General features: G+C 36.0%; 1 protein-coding gene across 1 annotated transcript in view; it reads right to left on the bottom strand.

Moving 5' to 3' along the window:
* Positions 1-1,029: 1,029 nt before the first annotated feature.
* Positions 1,030-15,429, bottom strand: part of LOC150076680 (small ribosomal subunit protein uS5-like) — a 32,277-nt gene continuing 17,877 nt past the window's right edge. The window contains exons 2-4 of the mRNA XM_090386607.1: positions 6,446-6,619; positions 2,548-2,707; positions 1,030-1,258 (exon numbers count right to left, since the gene is read on the bottom strand). Coding sequence (XP_090242733.1) covers positions 1,098-1,258; positions 2,548-2,707; positions 6,446-6,619 — 495 coding nt within the window. The 3' untranslated portion in view covers positions 1,030-1,097. The remainder of the gene's footprint in view (positions 1,259-2,547; positions 2,708-6,445; positions 6,620-15,429) is intronic.

The following is a 15,429-nucleotide window of genomic DNA, read 5'->3' as shown; positions in this document are numbered from 1 at the left end:
GGTAACACTTTTCTGACCATTCTAGTTCAAGTAATCCTGAAAGAATGCAACTTGGCATTGATCATTAACAACTCTCCCAATCTGTTTTTTGACAGTGCCCTTCATCGATGTTATTTTTGAATATCAGAAACAAGGTCTAAGAATTAATCCTTGGGGACCCAACTCTGAAGAATATCTATTAACCACAACAACTCTGAAGAATATCTATTAACCACAACCTTCTTCTTTGCAATCTTAGAATCTTTCCAGTAACATCTCGTCAGGGACAAGTCCATGCCCTACTAAGATTGAAATAAACTACAGCAAAATTGTTCCCTATATCTAGCTCATGAGTAACGGTCAAAATACCATGTTAGACAGTGTATCCTTCAGAATGCTATTATCTATCTATCTCTGGATTGCACTGTTAATCATTGCCTCAAGATTTTCCCTACCACTGAAGTCAGACTAACCAATCTGGTTTTTAGACTCCACTCTTAGAACCATATTTATGTTTTGGCAATACATCGACACTTTTTCCAATCCAAAGATGCAGTCACAATTAACATCAATGGTTCAATACTCTCTGGCTGCCTCCTTCAGAATTACTGGGCATATACCATCAACTCCAGGAGTCTTACTTGCCTTTGGTCTTGAAAATTTTTCTAAATCATCTGTAATTTCAAAATCACTAATTTCATATGGCTCAGCCTCTCCTTGGCATAAAGGGTCATTTGCCAAAGATTAATGCAAAGTACCTATTCAATTAATCAGCTGCATTATCTGACTTCCACCCACATCCAGTGCACAAGGGTCTGATCCAATTTTTCTTCTTTGTATTCATACACGCAACCTTTTGTCCACATTCTTTGCTCTGAGCCAGTGTTTCATCATACTCAGCCTTGGCCTATCTAAATTTATTTGAATACTTAGTTAGATACTCCTGTCTAGTAGCATTCACTCAAATATTAGTACTAATTTACTGTAAATTAATAACAATAAAAAAGGTGTTTGTGATAACAGAAAGATAAAAAAGACAGACAAAAAACATCAACAGAAAATATTCAAAGTTTATTTCAATATTTTCAGATCAAGATATTGAAAATAATTCAATATATTCAATCAGCTCGTTCATCACGTTGTGCTGCACCCATAGGTTTGTGGGTCATCAAATAGTCGCTGAACTCTTGATAAGGAGACTTGATCAATTCCTTTTCATGCCACAAGTCCGGAGTTAGATAACTGTAAGTCTGCTGGATTGCCAGGTAAGTTGCTTTAGCTACAGAAAAATAAATGTTAGCATAAGTGCAATTAAAAAATGCTATTCATCTTAATAACAAATGCAACAAATTTATTTAGTGTATCAATACTAATAGTATTAAATGAATATGCAGAAAAAATAAAATGAACAGGCTTAGAATGTAACAGATGATACAGTGATGCAAATTCATATATTAAATCTAATATTTAAGCTCCTTATACCACTCAAGCTTGCCTATTCACAAAACTCAAACTAAAAAGTGGCTTAAAAACTGGTCTCTCTGCATGTATGCCACAAATGAGTTACATAAACACACACTGAAAGGTTAGCTGTTATAATTTATTTGTGCTATGTGTTTATAAGAACATTTTTCAATGAGGAGTGCTAAGGGTACACAATCAGATCGGTTGTGCTCCTTTGATCCACAATTAGGACTTATAGCTCACCACGACATGCAGTTTGGAAGTGCCCGTATTTTTGGCACTTGTAGCACCAGATGGGTTAGGAATGTAAGGTTGGATATGGCAATGGAGATTACCTGCTTTAACAGATGTTGGTAAGTTTGAAGACCGAAAAGTGAGAATTACACTTCTTCCTTGGATAACTCATGTAACTCTTGGATGATTTCCTCTTCTGATACAGTTAACAAGTCATTCTGTTATTACTACACTTGAGGAGTTCAGGGTGTCATGGGGAGTAACTGTTAAGGCAGCAGCAGACTCATTGCATTTCTGCACAAGGAAGATAGTAGTCACAATCTGATAGTGCAAGGAAGTCACAGGGTTTTGCAGTACTGCCCCCAAAATAAAAATGGATAAGAAAATACAAGTTATGTGCTTCCCACCTCACAGGCAACTATCCAGATTACCTTTGAATTTATTCAAACTGTCAGCCAGCCTCTACCTGCAGAGGAAATTTGTTCCAGTAATCAACACCTCACTGGCTAGAAGAAAGTTTTGTACCCAGAAGTATTATTGTAATAGAAGTGAAGGTGAATCATGAGGTGTGAATATTTCTGTAATAAATGCACAAATGTTCACATCTTAACTCAGAATATATCTTGATAGGATAAAAGCATGCAGCTCTAGGAAAATAAATTCCAAAAAGAATGTAATCTTTTTGGATTATTCATTTGATATACATGCACTTGTTTTCCCAATTTGATTACTCAAACCTTTCAAAAATATCCTGCTAATGATGCACATTAGGGGGGGGGGAGAGAGAGAGAGAGAGAGAGAAGGGAAAAAAAAAAAGCAACACAAGAGCAGTAATAATAATAATAAAATGGGCTTTTCAAAAAAACATACCAAAGTTCCCAAGAGTCGAGGTTGAACCACTAGCAGATGTATAGCAATCTTCAATTCCAGCCATGGTCAACAACTTTTTAGGAACGGGAGCAGATACAATACCTGTACCCCTAGGAGCAGGTATAAGTCTCATCAAAACACTTCCACACTTTCCAGTTACCTATTGGATTATAAAGTATAACTCTATTAACAACAACAAAAAAAAAATAAATAAATAAATAATAAAATAATACTATCACAACTATCTAATGCTTAGGTGGATGTGTACTATTCTTTGGTCTTAGTATAAATTAATTAAAAAAAAGATTGGCTTAAAAGCATTAAAACATAGATATGAAGCTTTCAGAGCAAGGTGCCCCCTTATCAACTTAGAATGCACAGTATGCTCTGAAACTGAAACAACAAGTTTCCTATCAGTCTCAACAATGTAATAACACAATCTGGGTATTTATGAAATCCAAAATTAGTTTCACTTGCTTTCTTAAATGTAAAAGTGGACTAACTAGTTTGTTTTAAATGTATTAAAGAGAAAATATTAAGCAGCAATACTCATATTGCCAACTTTTAGAAATCAAAAACCTTTTCAACAAGGCATGTTGTTGGTAGATATCAACTAAAAGAAATTAAATTAAAAAATTGAAACATCTATTTAAAGTAACAATGTGAATTTTATTTTAATTTCATTACTGGCTTGACTTTTTATCTACACCTACAACTGTTGTAATGAGGAAGCCTGCTCATAAAATAAAATATGATTTCTTAAACCTATTACTGATAATTGTAGAATGAAAATTTAAAATTAACAGCAGCTCTGCATACAATAAGAAAATACAAATTGTACACTTACCTCCTCACGTAGATAAGGATGACATCAAAGGCCAACTATCCAGTTGGCCTTTGATTTTCTTCAAACTGTCAGGTTCAACTACTTGCAGAAGTTATTGTTACAGTAATCAACACTCATTGGCTAAAAGAAAACTTCCTATAATCTAGTATAAAACCTCTTCCCTCCTGCAATTTGAATCCATGGCTCCTAATTTTGGAATTTAACAGCGAAAATTCTGCCTTCATTCATTTTATTAAATCCTCTCACAGCCTTATAAACCTCAATCAAGTTTGCCAAGCTCTGTAGCCCACATAATCAGTTCTCAGGTCACCCTTCTGTTGATCTCACCATGCAAGTTACCCTTCTTCCGATCCTTTCAAGGAGCTCGGCTTTTTTCAGATGAGGTCTCTATACTTTGACACGGTACTCCAAATGCAGTCTTACAATTACCTTACACAGGAGAATCAAGACTATCTCTACAGGATATTGTTTGATAAATCACCATGACACTATGAGCATTCCTGGCCCCTATTTACACTGCTCAGAGAATATCATATCTGTCTGCATCATAACTTTCAGATCCCAGTCTTCCTCTTGTTTTTAATTGAATCCCACCAGTGTATTTTACATTATGGGGTTGCTATTCCCCAAATACCTTGCATTTTTGCACCATTTGGTCAGCAAAGCTGACTGTTCTTGAAGCCTGTTCAAGTAATCCTGAAGAAGTGCTGCTTGGCACTTATTATTAACAAGTCTCCCAGTCTTTCCTTTATCTGAAAGTTTATGATATGGTGTCTCTCCCTTCACCAATGTTTATAAAAATCAGAAACAGTGATCCAAGAACCAACCCCTTGGGGGACCCTCCAATACAAAACGATTATCCATTAATCGCAACCTTCTGCTGCAATACATCCTAGAACCTTTTAATTAACCCTAACATATTCCAGCATATACAGTAATCTCTCATGAGAGACTGAATGAAATGCCTTGCTAAAATGCAAAAAAAAAAAAAAAAACCTGTCGAAATTGTTCCACACATCCAGCTCAAGGGTGACTGTGTAAAGAAGACAATTTATAAGGTTACTTAAATGTCATTTTCCCTTAACGAAACCATGTTCTGTCCTACAGAATATCACTGCATCCAAGGTTTTCCCCAGCACCCGGAGTCAGAATAACTGGTCTGCAGTCACCAACTTCACTCTTAGAACCACATTTATCTATTAGTGACACACTGACACCTCTCCAATCCAAAGGAATCTCTCCCAAGTCCAATGATGACCTCATAATTAACCTCAATGGTTCAATATTCTCTCTGGCCACCTCCTTCAAAACTATCGGGTATATGACATCAATTTAAGGAGCCTTACTTGCCTTGAGAACCAGAAAGTTTTTCTTATAAACAGTTCTGTAATCTCGAAATCAATAATTTCAAAACACCTCAGCCTCTCTTCAAGGGTCATTTGTCAGTAAAGAACAGTGTGAAGTACTTACTCAATTCATCCAGACCATCAACTGAGTTATCTAAGACTTTTCCACACCCAGTACACAAGGGTCTGATCTGATTCATTTTCTTTGTATTCACATACATGAAAAATCCTTATTTTCATCTTCTGCTGCTTTCTCATACTCAGCCCTGACCTACCTAACCTTACCTGTAAGTACTATTAAGAGCAACTTTAGTTGTGGGCTTCAGTACTTTTCATAGTTCTGTATTCATCCAATCCTGTCTTATATTTTCTTATAGGTATATATGCATTCATGGCTTCTATGTTTGTAGCTTTAAAGGTATTTCATAATTCTAATGTATTTGCCCAATTATATAGATGCCACGCAGTGCCTTAAACTGTCATAGTCCTCTTTTCTGAAATTAAAACATGTGCCTTTACTTTAATTACTTCAACATCATTCTTCATCTTTCAACTAATAACTGAGTGATCACCACCTGCCAATGGCTCCTACAGTGTAATGCACTTTAAGCCCTATGTCATATGATTCATAAGTAATTACGAGGTCTAGAATATTCTTACCCCTAGTATTTTCTCTAACATGTTGGTACAAATAATATTCATCTAATTTATTTAAAAATTTTGTTCCTCATGGTGAGTTATCCTCACACTTATTCCAATCCATTAGAGACAGATTGAAGTCACTAAAAATAAGACATCCACACTCACCCATTTATTCTGCATATAGACTTATTAATACTCTTCACAATCCTCTGGTCTGTAGCTCCCACACTACTTGTACCTTTGCTTCTAACTCACACCACACATAGGTGTAGAATTTGTTTCTGACTATTCTACACTTCTGACACTAAAATCTTTTTGCACTCAGGCTGATTTTGATAAGATGTATTATCCTTCCACCCCTTCTATACATTTACATACAATATTGAAACTCATCATCCCCCTATCTCCAGGTGGCATGTTTCTGTTAGTCCTATCATGTCAGTTAGTTACCCTAACTAGGAGTTCAAAAATTCACTAATTTTAGTGATTACTGTAAACACAGTTAGCACTAAACATTTTTCTATATTCAACTACCTTGACACAGCCCTGCCCTCAAAGTTATTTAAGCTTGTTTCCTTAGTTTCAGCTTCCTATTTATTTGAAATGTTACTACCCTCAGAACAACTTGCTAATACTAGCTGCTGCAGCAACAAACAAGAACCTCTTGATATGTATATTACTTCGATCCATAACACCAGAAAAATAACTCTTCCCCTCCCACCTAGCAGTTTCACTGAACCCTTACGGTATTCTCAATGATACTGGCTAAAAACCCTTGCACCATCTTGAATTTCAGATTTGCACTTTATGTATAAGTGCAAGTCATAGTGACAAAAATAACCCCTCTCCCTCCAAAAAATTGCAGTGTCCCAACAAGGCAAATAATATAACAGATTTTCTGAAAAGGGTTTCAAGATTTACTAATTTAGGTTTGGCTTACTTATTTGAAATCTTTTGATTTCTGAACAATTCATATACTGATTTCTAAAACATTCATTAATCAGAAATAATTTCATTTTTTTAGGTATCACAAGATTTACTAATAATATATAAAACACGTTACCTTGCAAGGAACTGTGTGTGGCTTGCCAATATTATTTCCCCAGTATCCTCTACGTACAGGAATCACTGAGAGTTTTGCCAAGATTATGGCACCCCGAATAGCTGTAGCTACTTCTTTGGAACATTTAACTCCAAGACCAACATGGCCATTTGAGTCTCCTATTGCTACAAAAGCCTGTAAAGATAACCATTTAAATTAAGTATGTACATAAATTATAATTTCAAAATTATACAGAAACAACAAAATACCATCCTCCTTTCTTTCAGAAAAACGAGTTTTAAATATTGCTCAATACTAGTGCAGAAAGTATGGAACATCCCTCTTGATCTACAAATGCTGTTATTTTGAGTTGTCAGGGATTTCAAACTTTGAAAAATTTTAATACAAGTATATTGCTCAAACCACAAAATTTATATGATAGGGCTTAAAGTAAGCTAACAGTTTGAATTACACAGGTTTTAAATGTTGTATTTATTTAATCTGATGTTTATCATTGTTACCATTTGTTCAAGTTCAGAGTAAAAAAATTACGAGTAATTTTTGACATAATTAAGCTAATTTCATAGTAGTGGAGAAACCAAATGGCAATCCTGGTTTCATTTAGTGCTGTAAATAAAGTGGCTGTTCCTTTAGTGTTCCTCTGAACAATACTGAGGATTTGCTTCACTGCATACAAGGTGCCAATTTATTTTCTGAGATCTAAACTGCAGCTATATGAAATATCCTTAAAGACTAGAGGTGAAAAACTTATCGTTCTCCATGATGTAGCAACTTTACCACATGGCACAGTGGGCATGCAATTCAGCACAAAGCTTCCAAGCTCTCATGAATAACACTATGCATGGCCCACTGAAGAAGGACAAGGATCTAGCAAGACATGTGAAAGATTGCCTTTCTATGGCTAACCTACAACAGAAATGCTCAAAACATGATCTATTTTTAAATAAGATTGATGTAATTAAGGTCACAAAATTGATGAATGTGGTATTCATCTCACGCCCAAAATCAATGCCATATTAAATGTCTGGTGTGGTTCAACATTATCTGTGATTTGCAAAATAGATAGGCATTAAAAAAATAATAATAAATAAAATAAATATATCATCATCATCAGCCATTTTCAATCCACTGCAGGATGAAGGCCTCTCCAGCAACTTTCCAGTTCCTTCTGTTTTGAGCACTGGCCATCCATTTACTACTCGAAAACTCCCGAATTTCATCTATCCATCTCCGCCTTTGTCTTCCAGGTTTTCTTCTAGCTCCTCTTAGGTACCATTCTGTTATTTTCTTAGTCCATCTGTCATCATGTCTTCGAGCTATGTATCCTGCCCAAGACCATTTTAGTTCTTTAATTTTGATAAGAATGTCCTTTACTTGAGTTTGCTGCCTAATCCATGTGTTTCTCTTCTTATCTAACAGTCTGATTCCCAATATGATTCGTTCCATTCTTCGCTGTGTAGTTCTCAGCTTCTCTTCCATTCTTTTGGTGAGTGCCCAAGTTTCACTTCCATAAGTCATGGTGGGGAGTATACATTGATTCATTATTTTACGTTTCAGACAAACTGGGATATTGCTCTTCAGTATGTGACTGACTATATTTCCTGAATGCTATCCATCCAAAATTTATTCTTCTCTTGACTTCCAGCCATTTATCATTATTACAGCTAATAACTTGTCCCAGATAAGTATATGACTCCACCTTTTCAATTACTGCTCCTTTAATCATTATTTTCCTTTCCGTGGCATACTTGTTCATCATTACTTTTGTTTTAGCCATATTCATCTTTAGTCCAAAATCCTTACTAACTGTGCATAACTGATTAAGATTTTCCTCTAATTCTTTGGGATCGTGGCTTATGACCACAATGTCATCTGCAAATCGTAAATGGTTTAGGTACTCTCCGTTCACATTGACTCCTTTCTGCAACCAGTCTAATCTTCTGAAAGCTTCCTCAAGGGCAGCAGTAAACAGCTTCGGAGATATTGTGTCTCCTTGTCGAACTCCTATCTCGATTTTAAATTTGCTACTGTCTTTGTCTAGTCTAATAAAGGATGTAGCACTCTCATATATTTTCTTCAAAATCATAATATATGGAGTATCTATGCCTTGTCTTTCCAGTGCCCGAAACATTGCCTTATGCTGTATGGAGTCAAATGCCCTTTCATAATCCACAAATGCCAGGCATAATGGTGTTTTATATTCATTTGCTTTCTCCATTAGCTGTGAATATATACAGTAAGCCCCTGCTATTCGTGGGGGTTACATTCCTGAGAAATGCCGCGAATACCGAAAACATGAATACTGAGTTATGGCTCCCATAGTAATAAAGGGGTTCCGTTCCAAAGTATGAAATATATAAGAAAAACTAGTCTAAAATTTTGTCTATGTATGTATTATATGTACCTTCAGACTATGTACATAGACAGCATATAGTGAAATGCAAGCATAAGGCATTGAAATGAAAATAAGAAACAATTTAATATTAAATGTAATATTTATTAGAAATTTCAAACCAGCGCCTTTGCTAGCAAAAAAACTTTTCCCGCTAGTGCTATCACCAGTTTCGCTAAAGTGTTGATAAAGGAGTTTTGCCCTTTCACCAATGATGAGTGAACTTTACGGAATTTTATTTTGAGTTCGGTCTTCTATCCACAGATTTAAAGCCTTTTCCATTTTTCTAATTTAACATCACGAGTTACAGAGCAAATTTTTGAAGCAATTAGCACGTTTTCACGGACGTTACGGCGGATGTTTTCTTCCGATTTCTTGATTGATTGTACCGTTGACTCATTGATTTTATGTTTTGCCACTGGGGAGACACTTTCACCATTAGGAATTTTATCTAATAACTCAATTTTATTCGTTAATGTCATCACCTTCTTTGATCTTTTCACATTTCCCTTGTTATTCGTAGCCATATTTTTGTACGGGTTAGAAAGAACTTGTCCGTAATAAAGTCATTTTCTTCCGTTAACACACTCGAAAAAGTCTGTTTTACACTGCAAAACGGAAGATTTATCACTTTTGTAAGCATATCAATTTATAAATTGATAAATTTATTCAATTTATAAGCATATAAATTAAAAGCAAACGACGAAACCTTCCATGACAAGCTCATAACATATACTGAACAAGGATTAGCGAGAAACATCCACGCTCGCGATTTTGTCACCCCCCCCTCTCCCCACCCACAGCGCTGTTTTGACCGGGAAAGATAATTTTAGCCACGCCCATGTTTTTTTATGGCGGAAAATGTTCACGGCGCTTTAAAATTCACATTTTTTAACGTTTCATTTTATGTTAAATCAGCGACCGCGAATAGCGGGGGTTTACTGTATATACAGTCAATTCCGGTTATTTGGGACACAGCAGGACTAGTGCATTTTAGCTAAATTAAGCAGCTGCCCCAATTATGCAAAGTTTCACATAAATAGTTAAAAATACAGCTTTACAATTGATTTTCTGTATGATCAAATAACATTATAATGGATTCACAATAGTAAAGTACCATTCACTATACAATATGTAATAAGCGCTGGTCATTGTGATCACGTCTGTGAATTGAATTTTAATTCTATTAAACAGCGATTCTAATAAGTGAAAATAAGAGGAATATTATCTACAGGCTATAAAAGTAAAGATATATTAAGCACAAATTGCCTTACCTTACCAATTAACAAAATTAAATGATACGTGAAAATCGGAAGATTTTCCACAGGTTAGCAAATTAAAAATAAATTTACACTTATGTGCATAGCTTAATTAATATGTACTGTAATATGCAAATACTAACTAGTTGATATTTCTTTTCACTAACATTTGTGGGTGGGGGTTAAAATTTAAAACAGTAAAAAAAGATAAATCAATAACAAAGAACACGGCATGCACAAATTGTAATTAACATGATACGTGCAAGTGAGATACAGAGTAACAAGTTAAAAAGCTTAAAAAATAGGAATGAAGAGAAGATTTTGAAAATTTATTTTTTATATGATTGAAGATTTCATGGAAGTGTAAACACATTTCACCGCAATAACCCACAGAATTCCAGCTGTCGGTATGATCACAAATTCAGTAAGATCGAGTTTACTATCCATTTATAATAGATTGCACTAATAGAAAACCCCAATAAACAGGTGACCCCTAATTGTTTTATGGTTAATCTTGAGTGCTGTGGTCTCCTGTCCCGATTAAGTGAAGTAAATCCTTTCTATTTTCTCGATTGGGTTCTGTTCTTCAAGATTTGTCCCAAATAAACAACTGCCCCGATTAAGCGGTGGCCCAAATAACCAGAATCCACTGTGTGTGTGTGTTAAAAAGTTGTATTAACATATTGAATTAAATTTCACGTTTTGTAATAATGAGGTTCCCCAAAAGTGTCAAAATAGTACTGTTTTTTTTTTTGTACATATTGTATATCTAAGACTAATAATAACATAAATTAATTTAAATAAATAAAATAAAATAAAATCAAAACTAAAGTCTCGTCTAACAACACAGTAATAGGAATAACATTTTTTAAAGATTTTATTTTATTTGTAAGATAAACTAAAAAAAAAACCAATTAATGGAAATGAAAATATTGTACAATATAAATTTTGATACATATAATATTTTAGTATAACAGTAAAAAGAATTACAATCTTAATATAAAAGGAGACACACAAACCATTAACTTTTTAATAAATTAATCTAATTTAAAGAAAGAATCCAATGTTGTTTGCACAGTTTTTGTCCTATATGCATTTTTAACTACAGCACAGACATTATCAAATGCAATAGTTGTTTCTTTATCAATGTTACTGCAAGCCAACACATTCTCTATTATGTTCAATACATTTTAGGCATCTTTTTTAGATGGCAGTGCGTGCGCTTCTTCACTTTCGCTGATAACAAAAACATCATTATTCTGTTTGGTGCTCGGCAGCTCTTCTGGTGTTAGCATTGCAGTGGTAGCAACTTCATCATCCACCTTCACAAACTATACAAATTCGCCAACAAAATTCACATGCTCCTTCACATTTCTCCATTCCTCAATGTTGCTATCACATTCGTCTGCTGGATCATGTTTTTCAATGATATTCTCTGCAAAACCACTCTTTCTGAAGCAGTTGATTATTATCCTTGATGCAATATTGTGCCAAGCAATAACAAGATTACAGATAGCATCTAAGACATTCCAATTTAGCTGCAAATTGTTCCCTCCTTCTGTGTTGTGGATCAAGTACCTTATCAGGTGGGCTCTGTATGCTCTCTTGAGGTTATAAATAATGCCTCGATTCAGTGGTTGCATTAAACTAGTGGTACGGGGGGGGGGGAGAGAAACAACAGTCCTATATTTGTCAACTTTAGTGTCTCAGCAGAATGCGCTGTACAACGATCTAGAATCATCAAAATGTTCCTTTTTTTCTGAAGCCATTTTTCTGTCCACTTTTGATAACCAAGACTGAAAAATTTTTAATGTGTAAGCCAAGCACTTCTATTGGCCTCATAATTACAGGGAAGTTGGTTGTTGTTATTTGGTTTTTAGGAGCATTAGCAACTAAGGCCATATTGCTCCGGGAATATGTGGTGGTCATTCCCTGACCTTTCCACATCCTCCGTATTTGGTGGTGATGGGTTTGAACCCCGGTCTAATCAAGAAAGTGTGTGTGCTACGCACTGCTGCTCCTTCCCACCTGGCTACGGAGGCGCCTAGGGAAGTTGGTAACTGCTTTAAAACATCTTGGCTTGAAAAACTTACCAATCACAAGTGGGTATAATTTTGAACTGCCATCTGAATTGTAGCATAACAGAACAGTGTCTTTTTTACTAAATTTTCCACCATGACAAGACTCCTCGAACAGCAAATTATAAAATAAACCCATCTCGTCAAGATTAAAAATATCCTTTGCCGCATATTAAACTAGTGCCGCATATTAAACCTCTTCAACATCAGTTAAGGCAACATATGCAAAAATAACTGCTGCCACATCTAATGAGGTCTGCAAACCTGTCTGTAGATCTGCCGCCACAGTGAGTAAACCTGTTTCTAATTGCCAGTCTCAAATATCGCACCAAAGATCAAAACAGAACAAACCGTCAGAAAATATTAAAGCATCTATATCTCAAGGTACTTTCTCCAAGCTTCCAGCCATAACTCATCAAACACAGAATGTAACTACTGCAGAAAAATCTCAGTTACTCAAACACAAGTATAATATCACAATTATTCCCACAAAAGACCGAATTTTTCTTTCTAGACTTGGACCCTCCACTAAATCTGAAGATCTTATCAACCTAATTAAAGAAGAATATGGTTTCGGAGTAGATGTCCGTTCTCTGAAGACACGATGTCCCGCCTACTCATCTTTTATAATAGCATGCCTTCCATCACAAACAGAAAAAGTGTTGAATCTAAGATCCCTTTTATCAGGGGCTCTAGTAAAACGCTTCACGGACAGACCATCAAGGGAGTCCAAAATCTCCTCTCCACCGGCATAGCAATCAGATACCCTGCTATCTACACATACTACGTTCTCCTCTCGTCACAGAATCCCCAGATCCCAACTGTTCAGTGTTTACCTTCAGAATTGCAGGAGTATAATTAGCAACCTAAACCACTTCAGAGCAATCCAAGGCTCACATATTTACGACATTTACCTGCTCACTGAAACCTGGCTCTCCATAAATATTGATGATCAGGAGATTATAGATGGACAATATACAATCCATAGAAAGGACAGAGGATCTCGTGGAGGCGGAGTAGCTATTATACATTCTAACCATATACTCTGTGAAACTGCATCAAATTTCACAAATATTGAATCAGTATACTGCCTTCTTCATCTTGGCAAGTTAAAGGTTTTAATAGTATTGCTTTATTTTCCACCTCCCTTAACTAATATAGACCTCCAGTACTTAGAAAGCTCGCTGGAATCAATCTTCCCACTAATTCAATCTGCCGACATAGCAATGGTTTTGGGTGACTTTAACTGTCAAATGGCCAATTTAGAATCTTCTTCTCCATCACTGCAGACTAGGGCTCTCTTTAATATGCTTCACAGCTATGGTCTGGAACAAATTTGCAACTTTCCAACCAGAGAAAATGCCTACCTCGACCTAATATTTTCCTCTACTCATATAGATGTTCACACCGACAACCCCATATTTCACTCGGATCATTCACCAATTACTTTTGACATCACAGTGACTTCTCATAACTTGAAATGCAGCTCCCGTACTCCTCGATTCAATTTCAGAAAGGCTGACTGGCCTCTGCTCAACCTAGCTCTAAGAAACGTAGACAAGCAGCTCGCTGACGCTATGGATGACATCGATGTGCTCACCAACAACCTGATTAACTGTGTCCATTCAGTTATATCTGACATTGTTCCTCAATCCCATCTTACCGCACGCTCTACCTACCCGCACTGGTATAATAGTGAACTAATACGTAAAATTAAATCCAAAGAATTCTACAGAAACAAGTATAAGCAAACAGGTGACAGTCAATACTATGAAATATTCAGCCAACTCCGCAAAGAAGTGAAAACTCTCATATTAAACTCCTACAACATGTATACAGAGTCAGTTCAGGATAGTCTGCTTACTCACAGAGATATCAAACCATTCTGGAATTTCATGAAGCATAAGAACATAACCAGTAGAAAGTTACAACTCCGAAACGCAGATGGAATTCTCTTATCTGACGAATTCAGTATTGCTCAAGAGTTTGCCAAACACTTTTCTAGAATTCAAACAAATGATACATTGAGACCTGCCTCATTTCCTGACTTCACACCTGTTAAAGATGATATCCTCATTAATCTCTTTATCACTGATGAAGATTTAAACTCGGCATTAAAAAGCATGAAAAATGACTATACTAGAGGCCCAGATGACATTCCAGGCCTATTTTGGAAAAGGACTGTCACTACATTGAAACCCCTCATACTGCGGATCTTCAACCTGTCTCTCAGGCTGGGGAAGTATCCTAAACACTTTAAGCAGGTCAATATAGTTCCTATTTTCAAAAAAGGTGATAAAAATGACGTATGCGATTACAGACCCATAACCTTGCAAAACAGCCTGGCTAAACTCTTCGACACAGCAGTGCACAAACATCTCTTCGAATTCTTCAAGCCTTTTATCGATCAGAATCAACATGGTTTCTGCAGTGGCAAGTCAGTAGTCACAAATTTACTTCCTTTCTGGCAATACACCTCTGAAGCTCTTGATAACCACCTACAAGTTGATGCAGTCTACACAGACATATCTAAGGCATTTGATAAAGTCCCGCACGAACAACTTCTGGAAAAACTTAAGCTGTATGGCATCCGTGACCCTTTGCTCTCATGGCTACGCAGCTATATTACGCATCGTTCCTTGAGCGTTATCATCGATCAAGTGAACTCAGACTGTTTTATACCACTAAGCGGAGTACCACAAGGCTCTCCCTTAGGTCCTCTTCTCTTCATTGTTTTCGTAAATGATCTTCCTTCTTTCATCTACACCTCCAATGTTCAAGTTGCTCTCTATGCAGATGATCTTAAGATCTACTCAGCAGTGAAGGAGACTACCGATTCTCAACAACTTCAATGTGCTCTCAATAAATTCTCTCGGTGGCTGTCTCTGAATGGCTTGTCTGCTAACCCCTCGAAGTGCAAAGTTATCTCTTTCTCATCTTGCAGATCTCCACAACTAATGAATACGGAGTATAGTATTAACTCTGTAATCATCGAAAGGTGTGACCAAGTTAACGACTTAGGGATTCTCTTTTCCAGCAGTGCTAAATTCGATGCCCATGTCCTTAAAATCACCAGCAAAGCATTCAAAACACTGGGATTCATCAAACGGAACACATACAAGTTCAAAAACTACAGATATGCGGTTATCCTTTATAAAACTATTGTACTGCCAATCCTTGAATTCAGTTCACCCATCTGGAATCCTCACACAAAGACTTTAACTAACAAAATTGAAGCAGTCCAAAAAAACTTTA

Source organism: Mastigoproctus giganteus, chromosome 12 (genome assembly GCF_048544385.1).
Source record: "Mastigoproctus giganteus isolate SK-2022 chromosome 12, ASM4854438v1, whole genome shotgun sequence".
NCBI lineage: Eukaryota > Metazoa > Arthropoda > Arachnida > Uropygi > Thelyphonidae > Mastigoproctus > Mastigoproctus giganteus.
The sequence above is the reverse complement of the archived record's forward strand: the minus strand, read 5'-3'. Positions and strand labels throughout refer to the sequence as shown.